Genomic DNA, 27,973 nt, shown 5'->3' on the forward strand with positions numbered 1-27,973 from the left:
TTTGGTTGCCAAGAAACTCAGAGTCAAGTTTATGTGCAGGAGTTATATCACTCCAGGTTTCCTCCCTGTCTCAATTGTATCCTAAAAAATAAAAATTAAACATAACAATATTTTCACTAGTCAAACACAACATCCACTTTCATTTAGCTCCCTTTTGATCTTTAGCTGCATGACTATAGCTTTTACAGAGTCATAACTGCAGTGTGAATGTAAACATTCTCACTCAATCTTGTTTTCCTTTTTCTTTTTACATAATATTAGTTCGCAAAGATCCTATTTCTACTCAAGCATTGTATTTAGCCCTTTCGACTACGGCACAATATTCTGTTGAATCACTGACTACTGACATCGGTGAATTCAATTGTACATACCGTAAATAAGCTATTGTCGGACATTGCATTTTTCTAGCTTTTCACCGGAATAAACAATTCTGCTACCATAAAAATAAATGAATAAAAGTTATGAAAGAGAAATACAGATATGAAAAATGTTCAACCTCTGTGATGATGAAAGACATATATTGAAACATCGAGACACCCGTCCTTTTGACTGTGGAAATAGCCCAGATGAAACAAAGATACTCGTGCTGGAGAGGAGATGGAGACACGCACGGCTCAGCTCCTGTCTCTCTCTGGGCATGTGAATTAGTCCATTTCTGGGTGTAGCATCTGCTCTTCTAGTGTATCCATGCGGGGAGCTGAGCCCAGAGCACACAGGTTTCACTGCAGCACGATTTATAGCCCCCAACGTTGAAATGATCTAAATGTCCAATAATAGGAGAGTGGTTAATTAAACGTGTGTACAACTTTTATACTATTCACTCACTGGATGTATAATTTAGATTTCTAATAAGAGGGGGAATGTTTATGCTATAGTGTTCGGTGAAGAACAGAACCCTGGATACAGATGAGCCCGGGATTGGGAGTCAGATGGCCTGGATTCAGATCCCAGAGCTGCCAATCACTGGTCGTGAGAATTTGACCAATGACCTCACCTTTCTGAGCCTTGGCTTCCTCATCTGCAGAATAGGGGTACTAAAGCCTCCTGGGGCTGTTGTATTAATGAAATAACGTAAGAGCATATAATCTACTACACACGCTACACTTTCCCTGGTTCTCTAACCTCCTTCCACGGCACCCTGATTCTCCCATGGCTTAAGAACATCAAATTAATATGAAAGTACTAGTGAGTCTCCAATCTGCCTCCAGCTCAGAGCTCCCCACTCACCCTTTATCCAACTGCCTTCAGGACTTTACCATAGCACATCTGTGGGCTTCAGGGACCCACATTGTCCAGTCAAAATGGACCAGATAATCTTCCTGAGCTGCTCAGGGTCTCTGATGCCTCCACACTTTGCAGATGCTACTCCCTCTGCCCAGGAAATCCTTCTCCCTCTACTGCTCGTCTTTCAAGGGCCAGTCCCATGTCCCGTTTCTGGGAAGCCTCCTTAACCCGGGAGGCCATTAGCAAGTGAGCCCCTTTCATGAGCTTTTCTGGGCTCTTTGCAAACCTCAAACTTAGGAGGTAACCTGTGGGGAGATGAGTGTTGTGTCCTTCTGTTGTTGTTGGGGTTTTTTTCTGGCTGTGTTGGGTCTTGGCCACTGCGCGCAGGCTTTCTCTGGTTGTGGAGCAGGGGCTGCTCTTTGCTGCGGTGCGCGGGCTTCTCATCGCGGTGGCTTCTCTTGTTGCGGCGCACAGGCTCTAGGCACGCAGGCTCCAGTAGTGGTGGCTCACAGGCTCAGTAGTTGTGGCTCACAGGCTCTAGGCACACGGGCTCAGTAGTTGTGGCTCACGGGCTCTAGAGCGCAGTCTCAGTAGTTGTGGCTCGCGGGCTCAGTAGCTGTGGTGCATGGGCTTAGTTGCTCCGCGGCATGTGGGATCTTCCCGGACCAGGGCTGGAACCCGTGTCCCCTGCACTGGCAGGTGGATTCTTAACCACTGCGCTACCAGGGAAGCCCTGTCTTTCTGTTTTTGATTTTTTTTTGTTAGAAAATTTCTTTATTATTACTCATTAAGCACCAGCTTAATACTGCAGAAATTTCAGATCACCCATCAACAACTCATTCTTCCCCACCCCACAGCCCAAATTCTTGATAAAGAGCTCTTCAAGTAAAGACACACTCTCTTCTCTCCTCTGTATAAAACTTGACGAAATAAAGGCAAAGAACTGTGTACATCTTGCTGTAAAGGCTGCCCACAGCTGTGGAGACAGTGTCTGCCCAAGGCTCCCTTTACTGTCCAGGTCCTGAAAGACTCTTGTTCATGAATTGTCTCTTCACAAAGCGAGTCCACCACTTGCTGGGTTTATCATTCTGAGGGTTAAAAACTTTCTCCCAAAGTCTCAGTCCAGTCTCTTGCCTCAGCTGTTGTAAGCAGGTCCTCATCACTTCATCTTCCTGTTTGTTCGCAGGTTTGGCGTAAATTGCATTAAGTGGAAAACCAGGCTCTGGGGGAATGGGAAAATTAGTGATTCCCAGTGTATACATTTCTTTCTCCCCTTGGCTTTTAGAATTGCACTTTTGGAGTTTCTTTAGACACTCAGAAATGTAGAGGGTTATATATATCAAGGTCCTATCAGCTTCATTCTTAATTTCATAGTTTTTGAAGAAGACATTGGCCTTGAAGTAATAGATAGCTTCAGTCACAATATCTGTATCTTTTGTCTCTCTAGGGGCGGGTCCTTTGAACTGACTGCTGATAGGCAACAGTGCCATGTTTCCAATGAGTTTCATGTCAGGGTCCATGAGGGGAGAGTGGTAAGCCGGCATCCTGGAGGCGCCCAGGTTTCAACCCCGGTGAGGAGGGTCGGGTTAGAGCGCGGCGCTTCCGCTCTGGCAGCCCGGGTGGGGTTGTTTTTGATTTTTAAATCTATCATTCATTCAGAAAAGGGCTCATGTAAGTGAGCAGCTTCATAAAATTGCACACAATGAACCCAACCTTGAAACCAATACACAGATTTTAAAAAACATCCTAACTGGCCCCGGAGAAAGCTGCCTCATGCCCCCTCCAGTCCCTAACCCATCACCAGGGTCATCACTCTCCTGACGTGTCTGAGAGCCTCCCTGTAGCTGCCTGGGTTGTAGAGCTCTCACTTTTCAGGGCTGTGTAGTGCTCCAACCTGACTGCCCAGGGCTTTCCTTTCGCTGCTGGTGAGGTTGGGGCCTTCCTTGTTGGAAGCCGTTATGAACTACGCTGCAGTGAACACTCTGGTACAGGACTTTCTGTCTCTCGGTGCACACTGCACAACACGTATATGCCTTTCCGCTGGGTGTAAACCCAGAGTGGGACTGCTGGGTCAGGGGACCCCTACACTTGGCTAATGGTGTTCCTGCGGGTCTCATCCCGTTGCCCCTCATCTTCACCCGTACACGTTTTGTTTTTGTTTTTCTTCTTCTTTTAAATAAATCTATTTATGTTCCCAACGGATTAATTCATCCTCAGTAACCACCGACTGGTTGCAGCCATGAACTCCTACACAGGCCCAGCGCAAAGGCTGCTTCCTCTCCGGCAAAAAGAATCTCTTTCTCCCCGCGGTTGGGTGTCCCGGGTTCATCATCCTCCACGGATGCTGGGATGTTGGTGGAGTCTGTCCGCTGCCCGCCCCACTGGCAGTCCCCTGAGGGCAGAGCCAGGTCGCAGCCCGGGACACACCTGGAGTTAGCCACCGACCTGCAGAGCCCCGGGCGACCCGCGCGCAGGGATGGCGAAGGCGCGAAACCCGCAGACCGCGGGTTCGGGGCATTACTTGGGGGCCGGGTCCCACAGGGAGCCCCCCGAATGGTCACTACCCTCAGAAGGCGCCTCCGACCCTGGGGACCCCTCGTCGCCTGACTTCCTTTTTGGCGGAGTCGGGCGGAGCTAACCTTTGCTACCCAGCCCGCCCCTCCGGCCGCTGGGTGGGAAGGGGATCGGGTTTCACTGGCGCAGGGGGGGTGAGGGGTGAGGGGGGAGTGCCTCCCGCCTGACTGCGCCCCCCTTCCCCGGCCCCCACCAGGGAGAAGTCTGGGGTCCCTGCTCCCAGCCCGGCCGTGGGCCTGCGCGCCCCTCGGGCCTGGGGTGCCAGGAGGGAGGGCCCAGGAGGTCCCGGGCGGGGAGCGGTCGAGGGGGGAGGGGAGCGGGCGCCCCGCGGCCCCGCCTCCGCCGCGCCCTCCTCCGGGGCGGGATAATTGAACCGCGCGGCCGGGGCGCTGCGTTGGCTGTGGAGGCTCTGCTGGAGCTTGGAGCCCGCGCTGCCCGCGTGCCGCGCCCGGAGCCGAGAGCCGCGCCCCGCGCCCCGCGCCTTTGTCCGCCCGCCGCCCGCCGCCCATGGAGCGCGCCGTCCCGTCGCGCCGGGTCCAGCTGCCGCTGCTGCTGCTCGGCGGCCTCTCGCTGCTGGCGGCCCAAGGTAGGGGCGCGGGGGCGCGCCGGGGGGGTAGGGAGCGCCCAGAGCCCACGGCCCCCACGTTAGTGACTCCCCGACACCCCGACCGCCCGGACCCGCGCCCCGTGCGACTCTTGGAGCTGCCGGCGCCCGGGAGCGTCGACCGGCGCTGCGCCCCTCCGCGGTCTTCAGGCTGTGTGTGCTGCGCTGCCGCTAGGCCCCGGCGACGCTTCCCGCCCCCACCCCGACCCGTCTCCTGGCTTCGGTCCTGATCACCTCGCTGACGTGGGGATTTGTTTTAAAGACGGATCCCTGCAGACACATCCTCCTGCCGGCCCTCTCGCATCCACCCTGCCCACCCTAGCGCCCACCCACCCCCTGGGGCCAGGGTGCGGGCTGGGGGAGAGGAAGGCTGGCTGGTGGTTGCCAAGGACCCCCCCCTACCTTGCACCACCCAGTGCCTGCTCCTTGCACCTGGAGCGCCCCTGGCGTACCTGTTCCCACTGCCCCCACCTCCACCCCTGCGCAGGCGCTGTGGTACCCAGCTTGCTGGGCAGTGGGGACAGTAATTTGCCCAAGAGGCAAAAGCAGTCATGGGGTAGGAGGTGGACGTGAAGAAAGCAGAGAGGAAGGGAGTGGGCTGAAGGTGTTCAGGGCCATGGCTGTGTGTGCAGAGACCCCTGCCTGCCCACCTGAGACACCGAGGACCCCAAGGCACGGGGTTCTGCCAGGCTCCAGACTCAGCTGTGGCTGGGGACAGGCCACCTCCAAACCCAGCCACCTGGTGGCAGAGGGCTGCCAGGGGGTCTCCACCAGCAGACCCGTGGCCCAGAGCTCCCAGCCATGACCTCTGACCTCTCTGCTGACCCGTGGCTCATCAGTCATTAGCCAGGCCAGCCTTCCTGGGGCCAGGCCCAGATAAGAGCCCCGACCACCCTTGGCATCCCACATTCTTTATCTCTGGCTCAGTTGAGTTTCTTTTAAACTCTCTGGGGACCACCCTCCTCCTCCGTCAAAGGTCACTGGTCAAAGGTCACTGGTCTCAGCTAATACTTTGCCAGGATTCAGGGATTCCTGGAGAGGCTGCCGGGGGGCGGGGGGCGGGGGGAAGAGCTGTGCAGAGGTTTCTTGGCTCAATGGCTCCCTGCAGCAGACCTTCACGGAGCTCTGGCTGTTCCAGGCATCGGCTCCATCCTGGGCATGTCTCGGGTGGGACATCTCATGGGGTGGGGGGAGGTGCAGGGCTCAGCATTGGCAGCAAGAGCCATCCCAGGCCCTGGGGCTTACGGGAGGCTTCCTGGAGGAGATGGCGTTTGGGCAGGAGCTGGTCAGGCAGGCAGGGAAAGAAGGGAATTCTGGTGACCCCTGGCTGGAGTGAAAGCCCAGAGGGGCCTTAGACTGGGGGCCAAGACTCCTGTTGGAAATGGAAGGGGCCCCAGAACCTCCTGTATTTTACACCCAAGGAAACTGAGGCGCAGAGAGAAAGCTTAGTTGAACTTTCCTGAGCCCGAGTCCCCAGATACTCCATCGCTGTTCTTTTCTGCCTGCTGTTTGAGAAGGGTCCCCTGCAGCCTGGCAGTGTCCAGCTTTGAAGGAGCACCGAGACTTGCTAGGCTGAAGCCTGACTGACGGTTTACAACCATCTTCTTCACAGAGAAGGTCCTAACTTGAAGTGTATAAAGGAAACCTTAATTGCACACTGATGAGAACGCTGTGGTCCTTTGTCTCTTTTGGGAGGTCCCTCTCTGGAGTTTCAACAAGTTTAGTGTGGTTTGGGGAGAGAGAGTTAGAAACTTGCCTGGTTCCTTTCTGTGCCTGCAAACTCAGAAGCTGTAAGGTTCCCTGAAGCCTTGTAAGGCCGAGGGTGACACTGTCCCCACCCTCCGTAGAGCTGCGGGGTCCAAGAGGAAACATGCAGTTTAAAAGTGATCATGGAAAAGGCCTCGATGGTGAGCCCTTTAGCTAATCTGCTGAAACCCATTTGGTGACCTGGCCACGGAAACGCAGAAGGGGCCTGGACTTCCGTGCCAGGGGGCAGAGTTGGAACCACCGGTCTGTCCTGTATCCATCTGTCCAGTTGGGTTTTCCTGAGAGCCAGGGTGGGCGGGAGTAGAGAGAAGGACGGTGTTGGGAAAGACGGTTGTGTTTTCTCCAAGACTTCTTGGCCTCTGGCTCCAGCCGGGCAGCCTTCCTGACTGATTACAGAGAACATCGCTGGGAGGAGAACAAAGGGGAGAGAGGACTTGGCTTGGAAACACGTGGCGGCACCGCTGCCGCTCCTAGAAGTTTCCCAGTTGGGTGGCAGTGGCGGGACATGCTGATGGGGCTGCTGGAGCGTGAGACAGTGTGCGCTGAGGGTGCAGTGCCAGGGCCTCTCCCGCGGAGCCACAGCTCTGGGTCACGACCCCTCCTGGCACTGCCCAAGGCCACTCCCAACTTGGGCTCATTTGCCGCCTCTGATGGTGGCGGGGGAGCATGACTCACCGTTGGGACCCAGCAGGCTGCCAGGAGCGTTTGTGGGACTGCAAACATCTTTGCCTATCATCCCTCAGAAAAGAACCACGGGCTTATCTGGTGGTTTTCTCATTTGTAAAATGGGGATAACAGAGACCAACTTTTTAGTTTGGCTGGAGGATTGAGGGAGAGAACAAAGGACGACGCCTGTCATGGTAGCTGTATTATTATTATCTGTTATTTGTGATGTCCCCTTCCTAGAGTAGGATAGGACAGTATCCTTTTCCCCAAGATTGCACTACTAAAACTGCATTTCCCCAGCCAGGAGCTGGGAAGGAGGCCCAACAGGGCCGCAGAACCTGCGGCAGCTGTCGAATGCAAAAGCCGTGTTGGTAAAGGTCATGCAAAGTGGCCTCAGCTGGCCTCCTTAGGCGTTCAGTCATCTGTACGCGAAATATCTGCTGAGGGCCAGCTCCGTGCCAGACACTGTTCTAGGTCTTGGGGATATGGCAAGGAGGAAGAGAGACCTGGCCCTTCTGCCCATGGGGCACATCTCCCGGGAGATCCAGAAAAGCGAACAATTACAAACCAACTCCAACTGGGAGTGAGTCAGGGAAGACTTCCCGGAGGAAGCAGCATGCAAACTGGGATGTAAAGGAACAGAAGGAGGGCTGGGAGGAGGATGGGGAGGGTGTCCCAGGCAGAGAGAACAGCATGGACAAAGGTCCGGAAGGTGAGAGAGAACGTGGGACTTCTAGGAGTTCTGCCCCCTCCTCATGCTTGGGGAAGACCGCCGTGCCTCGCACCTTTTCCAGCAGCCCCTTCCCCAGCAGCCTCTTCCCCAGCGGCCTGCACACACCTCCCCCCGCCCTTTCCTCTGAAGGTGGAGCTCTGAGCAGTGGGCACAGTGGGTGGAGCAGGTTTGCAGGAAGACTGTTCTAATAGGGAGTATTTTGTTGGTATGTTTTACATGATAAGAGGTTTTTCTTTTGCAAAACATCAAATTATAACAATTTCATTAATAATGCTTTTGCAGGCTTCATATGGTTCCAGTTTCCCTGTAATGGTCTCAAATGTGGCCAGATAACAAAACGGGCGGCGCACCCATTATGTCCACTTTCCTGGGGTCAGAGACCCTTCAGCCTGGAGGGGAGCTCAGTGTGGAGAGGGTGTGGCGCTGAGGCCAAGTCGTCTGTCCCAAGTCATCCAGCTCATAGCAGGCATGGCTGGACCAGAGGCTGTGCTTTGCGGCCAGCACTCTTTCCACTGGTCACTGCTTTTAAGCCCCAGGCTGGTCATAACGAGAGGCTGGGACAGGAGGGTCCTACACCGACCCACCCATTGCTGGGGGTCAGCACTTGACCAGGGTTAGGAGACTGGTCCCAGCCCTGAAAGTGATTGGAGAGAGCTTGACAGACTCCCACACGCTCTCTGCTCTGTTTCCTTAAAAACAGAATGAAAACTCTCTGCCCTAGGAAATTATGATAGTTGGAAGTCTTTTACACTTAGTCACTAACTTAGTCCTTCTCCACAGCCCCATGAAGTAGGTACTACTGTTATTTCCACTTTACAGGCATGTAAACTAAGACCCAGAGCGTATATTCTAGCGGACGACAGGCTCCAAAAGGAAGAATAGGTTCATGAAAAATACTGGCTCAGCCCATTAGCGTAAAAACACTGTGATCTTGGGCGTTTAAAATCCAGTCCTGGGGCTTCCCTGGTGGCGCAGTGGTTGAGAGTCCGCCTGCCGATGCAGGGGACACGGGTTCGTGCCCCAGTCCGGGAGGATCCCACATGCCGCGGAGCGGCTGGGCCCGTGAGCCATGGCCGCTGAGCCTGTGCGTCCGGAGCCTGTGCTCCGCAGCGGGAGAGGCCACAACAGTGAGAGGCCCGCGTACCGCAAAAAAAAAAAAAAAAAAATCCAGTCCTGGCAACCAGCCCTTGCTCAGGACGATGTGGTAGTAAATAGAGGACTCGGGACCCCGTGCTCCTAACCACTCGGCTGGACGGGCACTTCAGTGCCAGAAACGAGTGCTGTGTGTACGAGGGGCTCCTTTGAAAGAACAGGCATTTTCCATGGAGGGTAATGGACGGGCGGGGGGGGAGACCACAGAAGTGGGAGCCACAGTCTGGGCCCTTGAGGGGCTCGCAGCTGGCTTGACAGGAGATGGCCCCCCAGACGACAGCACCCATCTTGGTTCAGATCTGTGGATGGGCCTGTCCTGTGCTGGCTGGGCCATCCAGCCCAGGGTCTGGCTTGGTCGCACCTCTCCCTCAGGTGTGGCCTGAGTCAGGGCCTCCTCCCTGCCATCTGGGGTGGCGCCTAGGAGTCCCCCAAAGAACCAGAGCCTGTAGTGCTCACCCCGCTGCAGGGCTTGGCTGGCTGTGGCCTCGGGATGCTGGGAGCGGTCCAGAACCGTCCTCAGGATAGGGAGTCGCCCCTTTGCTGACACTCTGTAAAGGAGAGTACTCTTGGCTGGTCTTGGGTCCTGGACACAGCAGGGCAGGCCCGGCCTCTGAAGAGAGCAGCCCTGGAAGTTGTTTAAGTCCCGTTTCTGCTTAAGCCATGGGGACACCGCCGCCGGCCTTGCCAAGGAAACTTGTCAGAGCGCTGGGCCGACACGGCCGGGGCCAGGAGTCTGGAAACCAGGTTCCCGCCCAGCTCTGTCCCCGGCTTCCTGGGGGATCCAATGGGCAAGGGCGCCCGGTTATTCCTTCCCGAGGCCAGAGGCCCAGAGCCTCTTTTCCCCCAGTGAAGGGTTCGAGGTGTCTGAGGGTTTCCCTTCCTCCACGGCTCTGGGGCGCCCAGAACTCCGTGGCTTGAGGCTGCCTCCCTCCAGTCTCTGCCTCCATCTTAACGTGGCTTCCTCCTGCATCTCCTCTGTGAATCTCTAAGGACACTTTCGTGGGACTCCGGGCTCACCTGGATAATCCAGGATGATCTCATCTTGAGAGACTTCATTCCATCTACAAAGATTCTTATTCCAAATAAGGCCACATGCACAGGTTCCGGGGGTCAGGACATGGACATATCTTTCTGGGGGCCCCCGTTGAACCCACTACACACACTAAGAGTAAACACAGAAACAGATGCACTAACAAAAAGTATCGGGGGCACCCGTGCCATAGTGACTGTAACACACTGTGACAGTGGGACACGGGTGGCTCTTGAGTGGGTGTCGGGGGAGGGAGGGAGCGAGTGAGAGCAAGTGATACCTGAGCTCAGATGTGAGTGGCGAGAAGCCGACTCTGAAAAGACCTGGGGAAGAGCGTCTGGGCGAAGGGGACAGCCAGCACGAAGGCCCCCAGGTGGGACCAGGTGTACCAGAGGGACCGGAGAGCTGGTGTGAAGGGAGGGGAAGGGGGGGTGCCCGAGAGGGTGGCCAAGGCGGGAGGGGCAAGGCAGTCTTGCAGGGCCTTAGAAATCAGGGTGTGGACTGGATTTTATCCTAGATGCTTGGGGAAGGCGCTGGAGGATCCTCCCCAGGGGGGTGACATTCCTTGACTCCCACTTCTAGAAGTCCCTCTGTGCTGCCTGGTGAATGCATTATAGGGAGACCAGAATGAAGGTGGAATAAGCTGGGGGGAGGCTCCTGCAGGATCCAGGGCCAAAGATGCCCTGGGCGGGGGGGCGGGGGGGGCGGGATCTGCGGGCCAGAGGGAAGTGGACAGATCTAGGGCGTTTGGGAGGTAGAGTGGACAGGACTCGCTGAGGGCTTGGATGTGGAGGGGGAGGGAGATGGAATAATTCAAGCTGGCCCAGTTATTTTGGCTCCAGCCTCTGGATGCATGGTGACTGCTAATGGCTGAGGCGGAGAAGCTGGACAGGGGAGGGGATCAGAGTCCTGTGTGGAAACCTTAAGTTTCCTATTAGACGTCCGGGTGGAGCCTGGGCTCATGGGCGAGACCAGGCTGCAGACAGAAGTGTGGGAGTCTCGGCCGATAGGGGAGGCTGGATGAGGCCACCCAGGGAGGTGGGGGCAGTGGAGGGAGAGAACAAGGGGCCACGGCACTGAGCCCTCCCAGGCAGTTTGAGGAAGAAGAGTGGCTAAGTGGCATCCCCTCAGGGGGGTCCCCAGAGCCGTGGGTGGTAGCTGGGACGCGGCCAGGACGGGTTTTTAGATGCTAGCTATCAGTGTTTTTATGCTAATGGACTGAGCTAGTATTTTTCTTTCTTTCTTTTTTTTTTTTGAGCCAGTATTTTTCTTGAACCTATTTTTCCTTTTGGATTGTGTTGCCTGCTGGAGTGAAATGTACTGGAAGTTTTGTTACCTACGTGCGCCACTCGTTTTGATGTAAGACGGCTCCCTGAAACCCATCGCGCCACGCGTGTCGTTATCCCCATTTTCCATTGTTGGTGTGAGACCCACCCCACCCAGGCACAGAGAGGCCAGGCAGCACGCCTGTGGACACACAGCTGCTAAGTGGCAGCCCCAGGATTCGAACACAGGCAGCTTGGCTCTCACATCGTATTCTTAAGCAGGACACTGAACTAACCGCCTCACTTTTCTAACTGAAAAGTCTCCAGTTTTTTAAGTCCAGCTTCAGGGGGAAGCCACTGTCTGCTTCGGGCCGCCTTTGTGTTTGTCCCATGGCCTCGGGCAAATTGCTTCATCTCTTCCCGTCCCCTGTGTCATAGAGTTGCTAGGATCACATGAGATCATTCGTCCATTCATTCCTTCACGGACATTTACTGTGTGCTGGCTCTGGACCGGCTGTGGGGCAGGGTGCAGAATGAGACTCCTGTCCAGCCCTCGTGGCACAAGTACACCCTCGGTTAATTACTTGTACTAATTGCTGGGAAGTTCAGGGAGCAAAGAAACCAAGAAAGAAAGGAAACATGTCTGCCCCATGTTCACGTGTGTGCACGTGTGTGTGTTGGAGGGTGCAGTTAGGGAGGACTTCCCGGAGGAAAGGACCTTTGTACTGCTGTGGGTGTGAACGAGCTAGCTGGAGGAGAGGAGGGACCCGGCACCACCCAGCCTGGCAGAGCTTCAGTTTCCAAAAGCCGGGTGCAGAGGACACTTGACAGGTATGCATACATGGTCTAAGATGTGAGAGGAGAACCAGGGGTGTTGGGTCCTGCAGTGGGGGATGCTGTAGAGATGCGGGCAGGGGGAGGACGGCCCACACGTCCCCTGGGCTTGATCCAGGAGGTCACTGTGAGCTGCCTGGAGGGAGCAGTGTAGAAGCTGCTGCTTCTCGCCTTCCCAGAGATGTGTCTTCTGGTCCTTGTCTCCTGCTGCCTCCTTTTAGCTGGTGCTCTATCCGAGACCCCGTCTCTCTGTGCCGGGTGCTGGTGTCAGGGGGTGTGAGGGCACCAGCCGTTCTTGTGCTGAGGACAGGGCCTGGAGCCATAAGAGCAGACTCAGCACGCCCTGCTTCGTCCTGGGGAGGTCTCGGGGTCTTGAGGAGGGGAGATGGGTCTGTCCTCATCCCAGTCGTACAGAATGGTGCCAAAGCACTGGGACACACCAGGTGACAGTTGCTTGTCGTCTCCCTGAGAACGGGGTCGTGACTCTGGATCCCTCGCCCCAAGCTCAGAGCCTGGCACGTGGAAGGGTCCTAAGAGGGGCATCTGCTGGCTGCCCAGGCTCGTGAGGTGGGGGGCCCCGCAGGGGCTGGGAGTCTTGCGTGGTTCTGTTGGGTTGGAATTTCCTGTTGGCGTCTCCTTGCATCTCAGGCTTCCCAGCCATGCAGGTCCTGGACCCCACGGGGACCCCCCCCAACTTTTTGCTGCAGCTTTAGGCAGTGCCGTGGAGCGGATGGGGCGTGAGCCTTGCGTCAACTCTTTATTTTTCCAAATGAGGGTATTAAAATAAAACCAAACAGAGAGCTAACCAACCACCATCTCATATCTCAGCAGTTCATGTACATGGAGGGCATTTTAATGCCCCAGGTTTTGGAAGGACAAGGATCTCATCTAGTCAGATTAACAGGGACCAGAGATGAAAACTGTGCCCTGCTGAAGTTTCTTCTCAGAGAGGGAAAGGATCTGAGGGAGAAGATTCCAGACTCGCCCGAAGCCCCACTTCTCTCTTAAGAGCAACTATGGGCTCTTAAGGATGGGCGTTGAGTGAACAGTAAGCGCGTGGTGGGTGTGGGTAGGTGACAGCGCTCCCCGGGGTCGGGGACAGAAGAAACAGTGATGGCCTTGTCGCTCCAGGTTGCTTTCGTGACATGATTTAGGAGGGCCGCTCAGACATGGCGGCGTCTGTGCCTGAGGTTTCCTCAATGTTACGCCCTTTGGGAGGTGCTGCCAGGGGATCTGCTGGTGAGCCTGGTTGGTCTGGTGCTGTCAGCTGCTGTGAAACCCTTGGTACCAGTGAGGTGTGGCATCAGGTGGGGTGGCACCTTGGTCGTCTTCTTGCCCCCCGTGCCCAGCCCAGCCATGTGCCCTGTGTCAGAGATTGGGGCCACAGCCTTGAACCCCCATCCCTCTTTCCCCTTCCACTGATGTCACAGAGTTCCTGCTGTGAGTGGTTGGGGGAAGTGATGCTGGAAGAGGGGCCTCCCCATCACCTCCAGAAAGCCTTCCCTCCCATCTCCCCTGGGCTCGGGCAGTGAGCGGCCTCCTCTGCTCCGTGGCCCCATCTGCCAAAGGACTTGTCACACTCCCAGGTGACAATCGCTTGACCCAGCCGCTCCCCCCACTAGTCTGGGAGTGGCGGACCGGCACTGAGAAGGTGGTGCATTGGGGTGTGACAGGATGCACAGGCTGAGGGTGGGCGTCGACGGACATGTCCACAAGTGGGGACAGGAGAGAGGCGCCTCTTTGGGCTTCAGGTCACCCCCGGTTTGGTGATGGGGCAGAACTGAGAGGCATCCTGACCCCCCAGGTACAATGAACAAGCCACGGTGTCCGCAGTGATGCAGGAGGTCAAAGCCAGGGCAAGTCTGAACTTTAGGTCTTTCTGCCTCTCCTCCACCTGTCCCACCCTCTGCTGACCACTGCCCCAGATGCATGGGGGAGAGACGATCCCTGGGGATTTTTGTTTTGTTTTTAAACTTTTAAATCATCTTTATTTTGGTTGCAAAGTTACAATTTACTTTTTAAAAAAATATATTTATTTATTTATTGGCTGCGTTGCGTCTTCGTTGCTGTGCACGGGCTTTCTCTAGTTGCGGTGAGCGGGGGCTACTCTTCGTTGCGTCGCACGGGCTTCTCATTGTCGTGGCTTCTCTTGTGTGGAGCACGGGCTCTAGGCGCGCAAGCTTCAGTAATTGTGGCACGCAGCCTCAGTAGTTGTGGCTTGTGGGCTCTAGAGCTCAGGCTCAGTAGTTGTGGTGCACGGGCTTAGTTGTTCCGCGGCACGTGGGATCTTCCTGGGCCAGGGCTTGAACCCGTGTCCCCTGCACTGGCAGGCGGCTTCTTAACCACTGCGCCACCAGGAAAGTCCCACAATTTACTTTTTAATTAATATTTTCACCCTTCCCGTTTGAGGTCTCATAGCTTGCCTTGGAAAACATTGCATTCTCTACCAAACTGCTATACAAAGATGTTGTAAAATACAGTTTCCCAAATTAATCCTCTTTGCCGGTATTCAGATTAATGCATAAAGACAACATCGATTGAAAATGGCAAGTGACTTAATCGGCAGAACGTACAATTCCTTTCCTAATGAAGGGTGCTACAAAATGGTACACGAAAGCTCAGTTTTTCAAATGCATTTTAAAAACACACATAACAGTGTGAGCTATTACATATAGAATGGATACACATCAAGGTCCTGCTGTATAGCACAGAGAACTATATTCAATATCCAATGATAAGCCGTAATGGAAAAGAATATATCGAAACAGAGTGTATATATATGTATAACTGAATCACTTTGCTGTACAGCAGAAATTAACACAACATTGTAAATCAACTCTACTTCAATTAAAAAATTTAAAAATACGCATAACATACAGTTGACCATTTCAGCTCTTTTTTATGTGTTCAGCTCAGTGGCATTAAGCACATTCACATTGCTGTGCAACCGTCACCACCATCCGTCTCCAGAACTTTTCATCTCCCCCAGTGGAAACTCCGTCCGCATTAAACACTAACTCCCCCTCCCCCTCCCCCAGCCCCTGGCACCCACCATTCTACTTTCTGTCTCCATGGATTTGACTGTTCTCAGGACCTCATATAAGTGGCATCGTACAGTCCTTTTGTTTGCCCTTTTGTGACTGGTTTCACTTAGTATAATGTCATCAACAATAAAAAAATTAAAAGAAGGATTCCTTTCAATGTTGGGCATTCAGCTTCCAAAAACAACAATCATGGGGAAGTTAGTTCCCCAAAGTAATTTTAACCCGAGGCTGCATATATAACCGTTGTTCTACAGGACATAAGGAAAGATAAATAATGGCCTGTAGAACCAGACCGTCATACTCAACGTGGTTTCAATGGAATAGCCAAGTTGGGATCGTTAGAATCTGAAGACAAGGTTGACAGATGAAGATGCTCAACCCAGAGCTGTTTGTTCCCATAGTGAAATATCGGAAGTAACGTAGATGCCCAGACTGGGGGGAGTGGGTTGTAGACGATGCTACTTCTGTACAACAGTGTGACGCCTTGTGCCTGGCACAGTGGCATAAAAAAGGAATTTAAGAGGGTGAGAGGTGGTGAATGGACGGGCTGTCTCTGCGGGGATCCTCATGTGTCCGGCTGTTACGAGGAGGACGGCGTTGTCCTGTCTGCTCTGACCTCTGCTGTGTCACCATCCAGCCTGGCCGTGGGTGCCCCGTGGCCCCTCGGATTGGGAGTGCAGGAGCTTCCCCCTGGCTGGAGAGGGGGCGCATCCTGCCCAAGGAGGGTGTGCTGACCCCGGCCACCGGGAGTTCCAGCTTTATGGCTGCTTGGGGCATTCCGGGGATGTTCCACGTTTTTGGATTGAGCGAAAGATGTCACATTTCATTGTCCTTCTGAGAATAAGGTTCAGAGTGCTCCAGGCTCCCCAGTGGGAATCATTTCCAAACGTTTCTACAGCTTGGGCACAAAGTTCTCGCGCCACTGAGCCAGCTCCAGGAGTCTGAGCTTCACCTGTGCTTGCCTTTCTCAGAGTTGAGGGAGGCCGAGGGGCCGCCACTCATCTCTGGGCCATTCTGCACCCCGAGACGGGGCCTTGGTTCCCGCATTCTTCACGGACAACGGCAAGCAAATTCCCTTTGTTCCTTCCACGTGTAATCCAGCCACTGTTTACTGGGGTTCCCTGTGTGCTCGGAACTTTGTAAGCTTTATCCATCTCCTCAGCCACCTTCAGAAGGTACTGTGAGCCCCGTTTTGCCGTCCAGGAAGCTGTGGCTTAGAGAGGTGAAGTGTCCTGCCTAGGGTCACACAGCAAGAAGGCGCCGGAACTGGGATTGGAGCCCACGCCTGTTCGGCTCCGAAGCTGGCATTGCTACTCACCCCTGTAGCTGCTGAGGGCTGGCTGTGGGCTGAGGGCTGAGCCGGAGAGGGAGGCCTAGCTCTGCATGGGTGGGAGGGAGGGAGGGAGGGAGGGTGAGGCAGACAGATGTTGTCAATTGTGAGTTTGCTCGAGGCCGGGCTGGTGGGCAGGCGGGCTGCAGGGGCGGGGGAGAGACTGGATGGGGGTTGGGCCGGGGCCAGAGGGGCTGAGAGAGCCAGGAGGGGTGAGACTGTGGGCGGGAGAGCTAGGCGGGCCCGGCTGGGATTGGGGTGAAGGGGTACAGCACAGGGGACACGTGGCTGGGTCACAGTCATCTTGGGGGAGAACCACAGGCCATGTTTTATCTGTGACGGGTCAGGTCCTGCATTTCGTGAATGCTTCCCTTAGGATCAACTGGAGCAAGAATGAAGGAAGGAACGAATGAATGAGTGGGGCCCCTGGAGGTCACCCCGGTAACCGAGAGGCTCTCCCTCACGAGGGACCTCGCTGTTTGGGGCTGGGAAGCCAGTGATGCCAATTATATCTGACCCCCAGCCCACGGTGCCCCCCACATTCACCAGATGGCATCGTCGGGAAGTGTGGAGGGGGACAGCTGAGGTCGGGATGGGCCGAGCGGCCGGTTGGCAGTGGACCGGCAGACTTTGCTCTGGGGTGGACTGTCACCCTTATTGCCAGCCTGGGGGAACCCGAGAGAGCAAGGATGCAGCAGCGCATCTTCCGCTCCAAGCTCCCCCGGCTGCGGATGGGGCTGAGGTTGTCATCGTTGGGGGACCTGGCAAGGCCCTTCCTCCTCCTGGTTCAAGAAATGCCCGGGGCTTCCCTGGTGGCTCAGTGGTTGAGAATCTGCCTGGCAATGCAGGGGACGCGGTTCGAGCCCTGGTCTGGGAGGATCCCACATGCCGCGGAGCAACTAGGCCCGTGAGCCACAACTGCTGAGCCTGCGCGTCTGGAGCCTGTGCTCTGCAACAAGAGAGGCTGCGATAGTGAGAGCCCCGCGCACCACGATGAAGAGTGGCCCCCACTTGCCACGACTAGAGAAAGCCCTCGCACGGAAACGAAGACCCAACACAGCCACAAATAAATAAATACATTTAAATCATATGGGCTTCTAAGAAGACCTCTGCTTATAAAAAAAAAAAAAAGAAGGAAAAAACAGAAACGCCTGGCCCAGCCTCGGACCACGCCCATTGGGGTCTCCCTGGAGGTGAGCTAAGAGCTCAAGGGCACCGTGTTCCAGGTGCCGTTTGTCGGCAGAGGTGCTCGAGGTGGCCGCGGGCAAGCCGTCCCAGCCGGTGTTTCTGGACGCATTGGCCTCGTGCTGAGCCCTGGAGTGACCCTCTCTTTTGGGGGCCACCCCGAGGGCCGGGCCTTGGAAGAATAATGAGCTCAAACAGAACACCCAAGGCCCTTGGTGCCAGGAAACGCTGCCAAGTCCGACGGGATTTACCCCGTGGGGCGCGGGAAGCTCAGCCGTGAGGAACCGTGGCGTTTTTTTTTTTTTTTTTTTTTTTTTTGCGGTACGCGGGCCTCTCACTGTTGTGGCCTCTCCCGTTGCAGAGCACAGGCTCCGGACGCGCAGGCTCAGCGGCCATGGCTCACGGGCCCAGCCGCTCCGCGGCATGTGGGATCTTCCCGGACCGGAGCACGAACCCGTGTCCCCTGCATCGGCAGGCGGACTCTCAACCACTGCGCCACCAGGGAAGCCCCCCGTGGCGTTTCTTAGAGCCCAATTTTGAAATGTCCTGCTGAGAGGTGACCTTCCGCCTGGGAGCAGAGGCTGTTGCCACTAACAACAGCCCCCTCCCGGCTGCGGGTGGAACTGACGCTGGGGGCGCCTCGGTATCCGGTTGCTCCTCCCTTGGGGAACGGTGGGGTCCCCTCCTTCCTGTGAGCCGAGGGGCCCAGCGGGGCAGCAGCCTGGGTGGGGCTGAGTGCCGGGCTGGGCGCTGGAGGGCGTGGGTGCCCCAGCGGCTGGACCCACCTGAGCCTTCCATCTTTCCTTTTTGTGAGCAAAGAGGCAACCTTGTGACAAAGCAAGGGCAGAGACCATCACCGGCCTCAGTTTCCCGACCCGCACAGTGAGGACTGATGCTCTCCTAGAAAATGGCTCCGACGATGAAGTGAGAACACAGACTGGGTCCCGGAAACTCTGGCTCTCTGCTTCTCCGCAGAGCCGGCTGGTTGCATTCGAGGCCCCGCATCACGGTTCCCTCCTCTGTCCTCTGTTCATGCTGTACCTCTTCCTTGGTGTTCGCTCCCCACTCTCGAGAGATGCCTTCCTTGGTTGTCCCAGTTCGGGGGACACCTGTAGGCCTCCCCAGTTCTGCACTGTTCATTTTTAGTGATAGAAACCATCTGTGACCCCATAGGAGCGGGGTCGGCAGCATCCTGGATACCCACCCGCTGGGCTGGACGGCAGCTCGGCCGTGCCTTGGTCAGTAACACCGGTCTTTCTTTCTTCTGGACTGCAAAGGCAGGGACCCCGTCTGGGCAGGTCCCCATCCCCGTTTCCGGCATCTGGCTGGAGCAGGGATCCCGGTGCTGAGCTGCAGCCCCGTCAGAATTGGATTTGGAAGGTAGTAGTTAAGGTTTCAGGCCTTTCTAGGAGGAGAGGAGTGTGTGCTCCCAGCCTGCGACTCAGCGTTTTCAGTACACGTTTGTCGAGTGACTGAAGGACCAGATGTGCCGCGGCCTTTCGGCCCCGTCCTGATGCTGTAGAGGAGACCTAAGGAAGGGGTGTCCAGATGGTGCGGCTGGGAGGGGGCGCTCTCGGCCACCTGAGGGGGCCACCCGTCTAAGGGGACCTTGGGCAGGGTCCGAGGTGAGTCACCTGTCGCCAGTCACCCCGTTCTCTTCCCTGCACGGCAGGCGCAGACGTCCCCATGGAGGCTTGCTGTGCAGACGGACATCGAATGGCCACTCAGCACAGGGACTGCTCACTGCCGTACGTCTCGGAATCTAAGGAATGCAGGTATGTTTGCCAGTGCCGCTGTGCTACCAGAATAGTGTTCTTCTAGACAACAGCAGGGGAGGAAGGGGCAGTGGGTGCCAGGCCCCCGGGAGAGGCTGGGCCCCCAGGGCCAGGCTGCGGGAGGTGTGGGGGGCTGGTGACCCCCGCGTCCCTCCTCTGTGCTCCCACGGGCCTTGTACGGGACTCCGCTTACCTGTCCCGTGCCACCCTGGCATTGCCGGGGCATCCCGTCATTTCACCAGGCTGCAAGCAAGGGGATGTGGGTCTGTAGCCCTCGCTGCCGCACCTGGGCCGTGTGGCCAAGTCACCCAGCAAGGGGGTGGTTGTTGGGGGCGGCGGATGAGATCGTGTGACTGCAAATGCTTTGCAGATAAAAGCATGGGCCACCTTCAGACCCCGAAAACGCAGACAAGCGAGTCCCAGAGCAAAAGTTCTGCCAGACCGTTGTCTACTTTATACAGTAGCCAGCCTCTGGATCAACTAGTTTTGTTCCTCTCTTCCTCAGTTGACTCAAGCTCCCTCAAAGTTTTGGGAGAATGTAAGCTTAGAATAAATGATAAAGGAATGTAATGTTGATCATCACCGTAAAAATAATAGCGAGCCTTTATGAAGCACCGACTTTGTGCTGGGCGTTTGCTGCCCTTCGTCTCATTTCACCCTGTTCCTGATCCCATTTTACAGATGAGGAAACTGAGCTTTCCCCAGTACGCACAGCTGGTAGTTGATGGCCTTAGGACTTGAACCCAGATCTGCTTGCCTGGGGAGCAGAGGTTGAGGGGGAGGCGAGGGTATGAACGCATTCCATCACTTGACATCCGTTCATTTTCTCTGCCTCTAATCCGAGTCTAAGCTGCTTGGACGCTTGGAGCTGTGGGATGCTAGGTGGAGAGCTGCCATGGAAGGAATGTGCAGGGGGGGCTTGTCTGCCTCACTCTGGAGTTTTGCATTTGTGTTGGCATCGAGCAGAGACTGCTGCCTGCCAGCAGTGACGGAGGATGTAAATCTCGATTTAGGAAATTCTTGAAAAGTCGAAAGCATTATAGACCAAACAAAGGAAGGGAAGACGGGGCACTCGGATTGTTTGAATTGACTGGGAGACCACGCCGTTAGGATTTATGGCGCGTCTGATGAGTGAGAGCGAGAATCTTGGCTCCCGAGCGTGGCTTCGAGCTGGAAACGTCAGAGGGTGGCTGGCAGTTGCGGAGCGAAGCTGGGTGGTGAGCGCCAAGCGTTCTGTTTGCAGACTGGGCTCTGAGAGGCAGCCGGGCCCTGGGGACCCTCCTGGGCCGGCTTTCAGGCTGTGTGACTTGAGCCAACTTGTAACCTCAGTTTCCCCAAATGTAAAAGGAGGACAGCGATAGCTTCCTTTCAGGGTTGTGATAATGACCAAGGCTAGGGAAGCAACCGGGACCACCAGGCCAGGCTGTGGGGCTGTATGTGTCTGCTCAAGCCGCCAGCACATATCCCTCTGCCCGGACGGCTTAAACCACAGACATTTACTGTCTCACAGCCTGGAGGAACTGAGGTCAGCGACTCAGTGGCCTCTGGGCCCCACCTGTGAATTTGGATTTTAGTCACAACTGAATTTGTTACTGACTTCTACTCACCAGTGTCTTGACTGGGCTTTGGAGGTATCTTGAACCCCCAGTGGGCTCCAGGCTCTAGAGAAACTACCTTCTTGGCTATGCAGCAGGCATTCGTGTTATGATCTACTTTTTTTTTTTTTTTTTTGACAGTTATGTTTTATTTGGTGGACTTTCTGAGGACTTCAAGCCTGGGACACAGTCTCTCAGATAATGCTGAGAAAACTGTTCCAAAGAGGCAAGGGGGGAGCCAGGATATGTAGGAGTTTTTGCAACAAAAGACCAGGTAGTCGGAACATCGAGATTACGGTCCATGATCTACATTTTGGGCAGGGTTGTAAACTTCAGACGCGCAGTCAGAGATTTCCTGAAACGTGAGTCATATCACCTGAATGGCCGAGAGGGAAGGTCTTCTCTCTTGGGGGCAGATATGGGTGCAAGTCCAGGTTCCCCCTGACCCCCGACATGTTTCCAGTGGGGCCCACTCACTTCATCACGTGGGACCCAAGGGAACTCTGGCTGGGTAGTGCGAGTTTCCATATGACAGGGTCCTCAAGACGTGTTATTCAACTCCCAGGACGCTGACTGCCAGCGATTGGCCTTTTGTTGCCCCGAGGCCCAGGGAGGCCGGTGGACTTGTCCCTGAACTCACGGCCAGGGGCTGCGTCTGTGTCCAAGGCCTCTTAGTGAGTCAGCTGCTGGGCTGCTGGGCTCTGACCGCACCCCGGTCCTGTTTCCCTAGGTGCTGCCTGCCCTGCACCCTTTCCTCTTTGTCAGTTAATGTCGGGGTCTGAACCCCATACCATCTGCAGAGGTCAGAGGCCAAGCTTGTGGTCTTGGGCTCAAAGTAAGATGCAGCTCATCTAAGAACACAACTGGGTTTTAATTCCAGGGGCAGCCCTGGGTGCCACCGTAGGGGATGCTCCGGAGAACAAGAACCGCCCCCCGCCCCGCCCCAGCCCTCCATGCTTTCCTCGCCCGGTGGATGGGGACGGCACACGACAGGTGACTCTGAGCCCCAAGTCAGAGCCACGGTGCTAGGATGAGCGGGGCCGTGTGCAGGGGGGAGTGACAAGCAGCGCAGTGATGCTGATAGCAGGGATTTTCTAACAAGTTCAGGGTTATCGTTTTTAATGAAGGCAGAGAAGGGAGAGAGCAGGTCAGAAATCCAATCTAAGAGAGTCCTCTTACTAGTAATAGGTAAAAGATACAAGAAACAGGGCTTCCCTGGTGACGCAGTGGTTGGGAGTCTGCCTGCCGATGCAGGGGACGTCGGGTTTGTGCCCTGGTCCGGGAGGATCCCACATGCCGCGGAGTGGCTGGGCCCGTGAGCCATGGCCGCTGAGCCTGCGCGTCCGGAGCCTGTGCTCCGCAACGGGAGAGGCCACAACAGTGAGAGGCCCGCCTACCGCAAAAAAAAAAAAAAAAGATACAAGAAACAGAGACCAGCGACCACCTGGTAACTCAGTAGTTCTGGTATCATTTTTCTTCTTTTGAAGTGGAATTCTGCCGGGATCTCCGGTTTTAAGTTCTCATTCATTTGGCAAATCTTTATTGATCTCAGTGCTGTTCTAAGCTCAGCATGAGGAGAATGGGATCACACGGGTGGGCGAGCCCCAGCCCGAGCCTCCAGGGTAGAGTCGAGGAAGGAAGGCACTGAGGGTTCTGTGGGGCCCAAGAGGCCTGGGGTTGGTGCCACTGGCAGACGAGGGGATTGGCAAGGACCGCAGAGGGGCCAGCCCCTCTCTGCACACATGGACTCCAGCTGGGCACGTTCGGCCTCTGCCTGAGCCTCTAACACATGGCACGTTTGGGGGCGATCGTTTCCTCAACTCATGCATCGCCATGCCTTCTGGCCTCGACCAAGGGCCCATACGCCTTAGGACCCACATATAAATTTGCCTCGAACCTTGGGTTGAATTAAGCCCGCGAGTCTCTCGGAGGAATTTGGATACACACGGAGCCAAAACCTAAGGCGGATCCTCAGATGATGTTTTTCCGTCTACCAGTCACTGTCTGAACCCCTTCGTTTATTTATTTCACAAATCGTATTGAGGGCATTCTGGACAAGATGGAGATGAATCAGTGAACAAAATGGGCAAAATCTCTTCTACGGAGGATACAGATGACGGCATGGGAAAGTCTGTCGTTTGTAAGAAGGCACAAGGTGTCATGGGAACGGAAAACCCAGGGACAGGAGGCAGGGTCTCCTGATCAGGGCAGGTTTACAATTTTAAATAGAGCTGTCGGGGGACGCCTCGCTGAGAACAGACGTCTGAGCCAGCACCTGAAGGAGGTGAGCCAGGCAGCCAGGTGAATGCTTGTCCAAGTTGAAAGGCAGCAAGGGGAGAGCAGCTCTCTGGACGCCCAGCCCCACCAGGGTAGAACATAGTAACTGCTACCCCAGAAGCCCCCTGGTGTGGGAGGCTGAGCTTCCCCACCAGGCCATCCCTCTCCCCGTCCCTGAAGCCTCTGTACAGGTCTGGCACACAGTAGGGCCACAGCCGCATTTTTTTAAAAATTGCATTAAAATATCCATAACACAAACTGTGCCATCGTAGCCACGTTTAGGTGTATAGTTCAGTGTATTCACATCACTCTATCGCCATCACCACCATCCATCTCCAGAACTTTTCCGTCTTCCTAGTGAAACTCGAAGCCATGAAAGAAAAGCGGCTGCTTACGCCCCTCCCCCAGCCCGCCCCTGCTGTCTTCCGTCTTTGTGCGTTTGACCCCGCCGGCCCATACGGCGGCCACAGTGCCCCTCCTTTCGTGTCTGGCTTATTGCACTTCGCTTGCTGTCCTCGAGGTTTATCCGTGTTGCAACATGTGTCAAGGTTTCCTTCCTTGTTGAGGCCGAATCCAAGTCCATCATGCGTACAGACCACATTTAGCTCATCTCTTCCTTGATGGACGCTTGGGTTGCTCCCGTCTTCTGGCGATTATGAACCACGCTGCTGGGAATGTGGGTGTGCAAATATCTGTCTGAGTCACTGCTTTCGACTCTTTTGGGTTTATGTGCAGAAGTAGGATGGCTGGATCCTAGGGTCATTCAATTTTCTTTTTTTTTTTTTTTTTGCGGTACGCGGGCCTCTCGCTGCTGTGGCCTCTCCCGTTGCGGAGCACAGGCTCCGGACGCGCAGGCTCAGCCGCCATGGCTCACGGGCCCAGCCGCTCCGCGGCATGTGGGATCCTCCCGGACCGGGGCACGAACCCGTGTCCCCTGCATCGGCAGGCGGACTCTCAACCACTGCGCCACCAGGGAAGCCCCCTATGGTCATTCTATTTAAAATTTTTGGAGTACCTGCCATACTGCACCATTTTACCTTCCCACCCACAGTGCATCAGGGCTCCCATTTTTCCACACCACTTGTTTCCTCTTCAGTCAATAAATATCTTTGAGTGAATGGATCAATGAATGCATATCTGCTTGCTCTCCCTGATAATGCGGTGAAATGCCTGCCATTTGCAAATCCACTGAGAGCACGAGTGGATGTGTGGTAGCAGAGTACAGGCATATCTCATTTTATTGCTTTGAAGGTTGCGTGTTTTTTTTTCTTTACAAATTGAAGGTTTGTGGCAACTCCGCGTTGTCAGATGATGGTTAGCATTTTTTAGCAAGGAAGGTTTTTTTAATTAAGGTATGTATTGCTTTTTTAGACATAATGCTATTGTACACTTATTGGACTACAGTACAGTGTGAACATAATTTTTATATGCACGAAGAAACCAAAAAATTCATGTGACTAACTTTATTGTGGTTGCCTGGAACCAAACCTGCAGTATCTCGGAGGTCTCTCTGCAGACAAATCCATCCTGGAGCCCGAGGGCAGTTCTAGAAGTTCACGGGAAGCCGGGTGCAGAGCTCTGGCCCCATAGGGTGGAGGCTGGGGGCCGAGGCAGCCTGGCTGGCAGCACACGGAGCCCAGCGGGGCCCCTCCCTCTCCGGCCAGTGCAGGTCTGACGGCTTCTCCTGCCCTTGGTGGCTCTGGCCAAAGCCAGGGTTATTTGGGGTCTGGTGGGAGCCACACCTGTGATCACACACCTCGATTTCCGTCACCTGCCTGCCCTCACCACCTGGAGCTGTGTCTGAGGGACCAAGCCTGGGAGGTGACGGTCCTTCTGGCGACATAAGCTTTTGTGCACGTGTGTCCTCGGGTTTCCGAGGACCTCCCTCCCGGAGCCCTCAACGGGGCTGCGAGACGTGGCTGCCACGGCCCGGTGTCACCGTTGCCACCATCCCTCACTCCGTGGCCTTGGGCAGGCTACTCCACCTCTCTGGAGCTGTTTCCTCTGATTCCGGAAACTGGAGATGAGTGTTGGGAAGGATTCAACTTGATAAAGGATCAGAAGGTCTGGCCCAGAGTCAGCAATCGGCTGTTTTTGTTTTTTAAAATAGGTGGGAACTTTCTGTGGCTGGGGCTCAGAGGTCACAGAGGTGAACTGGAGCTCTGGCCACACAACTGGGGCTCTCGACTCCACTCCCAGATACCACCCTGCATCCAGTCTTCCTAATTAAACACTGTTGGGCACCTTCTGTATGAAGGCGTTGTGTGTGTGTCTGTGGATGAGTGGAGGGGATGGGGAAGGGGGGACACCCAAAGATGACAGAGCTCCCATCCCCGAGGGGCTACTGCTTCCAGGCCCTGAGTACCAGCTGGTGGGCCCCCCGCCCCACAGAGCCCTTGGGCCAGCCTGCCCCCTCTGCCCACAGGATGGTCCAGGAGCAGTGCTGTCATAGCCAGCTAGAGGAGCTGCACTGTGCCACGGGCATCAACCTGGCCAACGAGCAGGACGGCTGCACCGTGCCGCGTGGTGACAACACCAGCCTCGAGGCCATGTTCGTGAAGGTGAGGACCTGGGCCCCTCCCAGCTCAGCAGCCACTGCGTCAGCAGGAGGCCTGGGGCGCTCCTCCCTGCACCCCCGACCTCAGATGCCTTTCCTTATGAGCAGCGCATTGTGCTCAACTCGGGGGGGAGGAGGGACACTCAAGTCTCCCCACCTCCTCCAGTTTATTCAGTAAACCCTGGACAACACCCCGGGCCCTGTCCGACACCGGGGAAACAGGGATGGAGTGACCCAGCCTTGCCCTGAAGACTGCCAGTCCCGGGGCTTCAAACAGGAATGTGGAGGTCAGAGCAGGGGTTATCTGGGCTCAGGGCCTTCTGAAGCCTCTTCTCAATTCAGATAGGCATTCCCCACCCCACTCTGGAGGCCCTCCAGCTTCTCTGCTCTCCCGAACTAGTCAGAGTTCAGGATGGGCCCCCACCAACGCCTCTGATGACACGTGACCTCCATAACCGCCCTGGAAGAGAAAACTGAGGTTCAGAGAGGCCCACACTCCAAAGTGGCCTCTCAGCAGGGGTCCCTTCAGGACCAGCAAGGGAGGGATCTGGTGAGGCAGAGCTGGGAGTGTGGTCCATCTGGCCCAGAGGGAACCCTGCCCAAAGGTCAGCTATGAATGAAGGCCGTAATCCATCCTGGGACTCCAAGTCCGGGCCAGGTCACTCAGGACCTCTGTCACTGTGGAAGGCCTGCATCTTTGCACGGATGTGGAAAGGTTACTGAGAGCGTTCCCAGGTCTGAAGACTGCAAATAAACCAGGCTGTCCCTCTCTTGCCACCTACTGAGGGAGAAAAACAGCCCGACCAGAAGGCACTCAGGTTTGGAAAGTTAATTAACCTGGACATCTGGGTTTCTGTTGGAGGTGCCAGGTGACAAAGATGAATTCCCTGGAAGAAAGATGCCCCCGTTCCCAGTTAGGAAGGCCCTGGAGTAATTTCAAGGAGCAAGCATTGGAATGAAGTCTGGATCCCGAGACGGGGTGTGTGGGTTCCTTTCCGGGGATTCTCTTTCCACGCAGGTCGGAATGTGTAGGGAGATTCCACGTAGAGGAGCTGTGGGTCCAGAGCCCCTCTGCCCGCCCCTCAGCCTTTGTGGGCTTTCATGGGAGGAGGCTTCTGGTGTGAGAGAGCTGGCGGCGGGGGCGAGGGGGGTTGATCTGGTCAAGGGGGCCTAGGAGCCAGGACCTTATGTGTTCAGTGACTGCCTCCCAGGAAGGGTTGGGGCTCTGCAGACGCTGTCTGCCCCGCAGACACTTCCGCCAGTGTCCCCCGACTTGAGAGAAAGGCATGGAACTTTCTAAGGGGAGTGGAAACGGATGGCTTTGGCAGATGCGTGGTCTGTGTTTCCGGGAAGGGTGCCTCATGGCCTAAAAGGTGGGGGAGGTAACTGAGGCTCCCACTCTTTCCGGCAGCAGAGGCTGTAGAATGAGCGGATGGGAGACCCGTCAACCTCTACGAGACTCAAGCAAAGCCACCCCTCCTCTGTTCCTGCTGTGGACCTTCTGGAAAGCTCTTATGCTTTTCTTAGAATGATAAGGACTGAAATGGGGCTTTTCATGTGCCCGGGTGAATGTTGTCCCTGGGATTCAGCTGTGACTTTTGGAAACACTGGGGTCCAGGTGACAGGCAGCAACTCTGTTCCTCACTTGATGGCCAGGCTTGAGGTTCCCTTCCTGCTGCTTGAACCACCCTCACTCAGTGCGGGAAGAGACGAGGTGCATATTCATCCTTCCAGGCGTGGTAGAGAAATCTCAGACCACGCAGAAGTCATGGACCCTTAGGGAGCTCTTGTGTGAGCCCCAGAAGGCCCTCTCCTAACCCCCTCTTCCTGGAGGTGGAAGCTGGGCCGGCAGGGATGTTGGGGGGCAGTCAGGTATCATGGAGCGTGTGCTGGGATAAGGCCCTTTAAGGTTCCTTTCAAAATCAGGACCTGCGAGATTTGGGGGCAGCAGGCTTCGGGCCTGGATTGCTTTGCTGTTTCCTGCCAACATGTAGAAGATGCAGCCCAGGTCAGGCACATGTCATCACCGTCCAGGGAGCATTAACACGGCAGGGCTGAGAGGTCCGTGGGGATCCGCTGTGTCCTGTGTCTGGCTTCCCCAACGGGAGTCTCCTCCTGTGTTTGCAGAGGTGCTGCCATTGCTGCCTGCTGGGGAGGGCGGCCCAGGCCCAGGGTCAGAGCTGCGAGTACAGCCTCATGGTCGGCTACCAGTGTGGGCTGGTCTTCCGGGCATGCTGTGTCAAGGGCCAGGAGACAGCAGAGTTTGCCCCGGGGGACGTTGGGGACCTTCAAGAAGCAGGTAATTACCCCCTTTCTTCCCTCTTGGGCAGTGCAATTAGTTAAGGTCATCCAGAGAAACAG

The 27,973-nt window shown here is 55.6% G+C and overlaps 2 protein-coding genes across 3 annotated transcripts in view; one reads left to right on the plus strand and one right to left on the minus strand.

Moving 5' to 3' along the window:
- Positions 1–1,962: 1,962 nt before the first annotated feature.
- Positions 1,963–2,818, minus strand: LOC101282098 (actin-related protein 2/3 complex subunit 3-like). Its single transcript, XM_033404968.2, has one exon. It carries the CDS (start codon positions 2,766–2,768, stop codon positions 2,232–2,234), a length of 537 nt encoding a protein of 178 aa, XP_033260859.1. The 5' UTR covers positions 2,769–2,818; the 3' UTR covers positions 1,963–2,231.
- A 1,340-nt stretch (positions 2,819–4,158) lies between these two features.
- Positions 4,159–27,973, plus strand: part of FBLN1 (fibulin 1) — a 78,577-nt gene continuing 54,762 nt past the window's right edge. The window contains exons 1-4 of one of the 2 annotated variants that reach the window (XM_004279587.3): positions 4,159–4,384; positions 19,081–19,183; positions 25,481–25,616; positions 27,740–27,911. In XM_004279587.3, the coding sequence (XP_004279635.2) occupies positions 4,306–4,384; positions 19,081–19,183; positions 25,481–25,616; positions 27,740–27,911 (490 nt within the window). In that variant the 5' untranslated portion in view covers positions 4,159–4,305. The remainder of the gene's footprint in view (positions 4,385–19,080; positions 19,184–25,480; positions 25,617–27,739; positions 27,912–27,973) is intronic. The other variant, XM_012536606.3, reaches the window with a different exon arrangement.

The sequence above is a fragment of the Orcinus orca genome, chromosome 11 (assembly GCF_937001465.1).
Source record: "Orcinus orca chromosome 11, mOrcOrc1.1, whole genome shotgun sequence".
In the NCBI taxonomy this organism is placed as follows: Eukaryota; Metazoa; Chordata; class Mammalia; order Artiodactyla; family Delphinidae; genus Orcinus; species Orcinus orca.

Bases quoted from the DNA above. Each gene is read 5' to 3' on its own strand.
- LOC101282098 (XM_033404968.2), bottom strand. From the start codon at position 2,768: ATGCCGGCTTACCACTCTCCCCTCATGGACCCTGACATGAAACTCATT.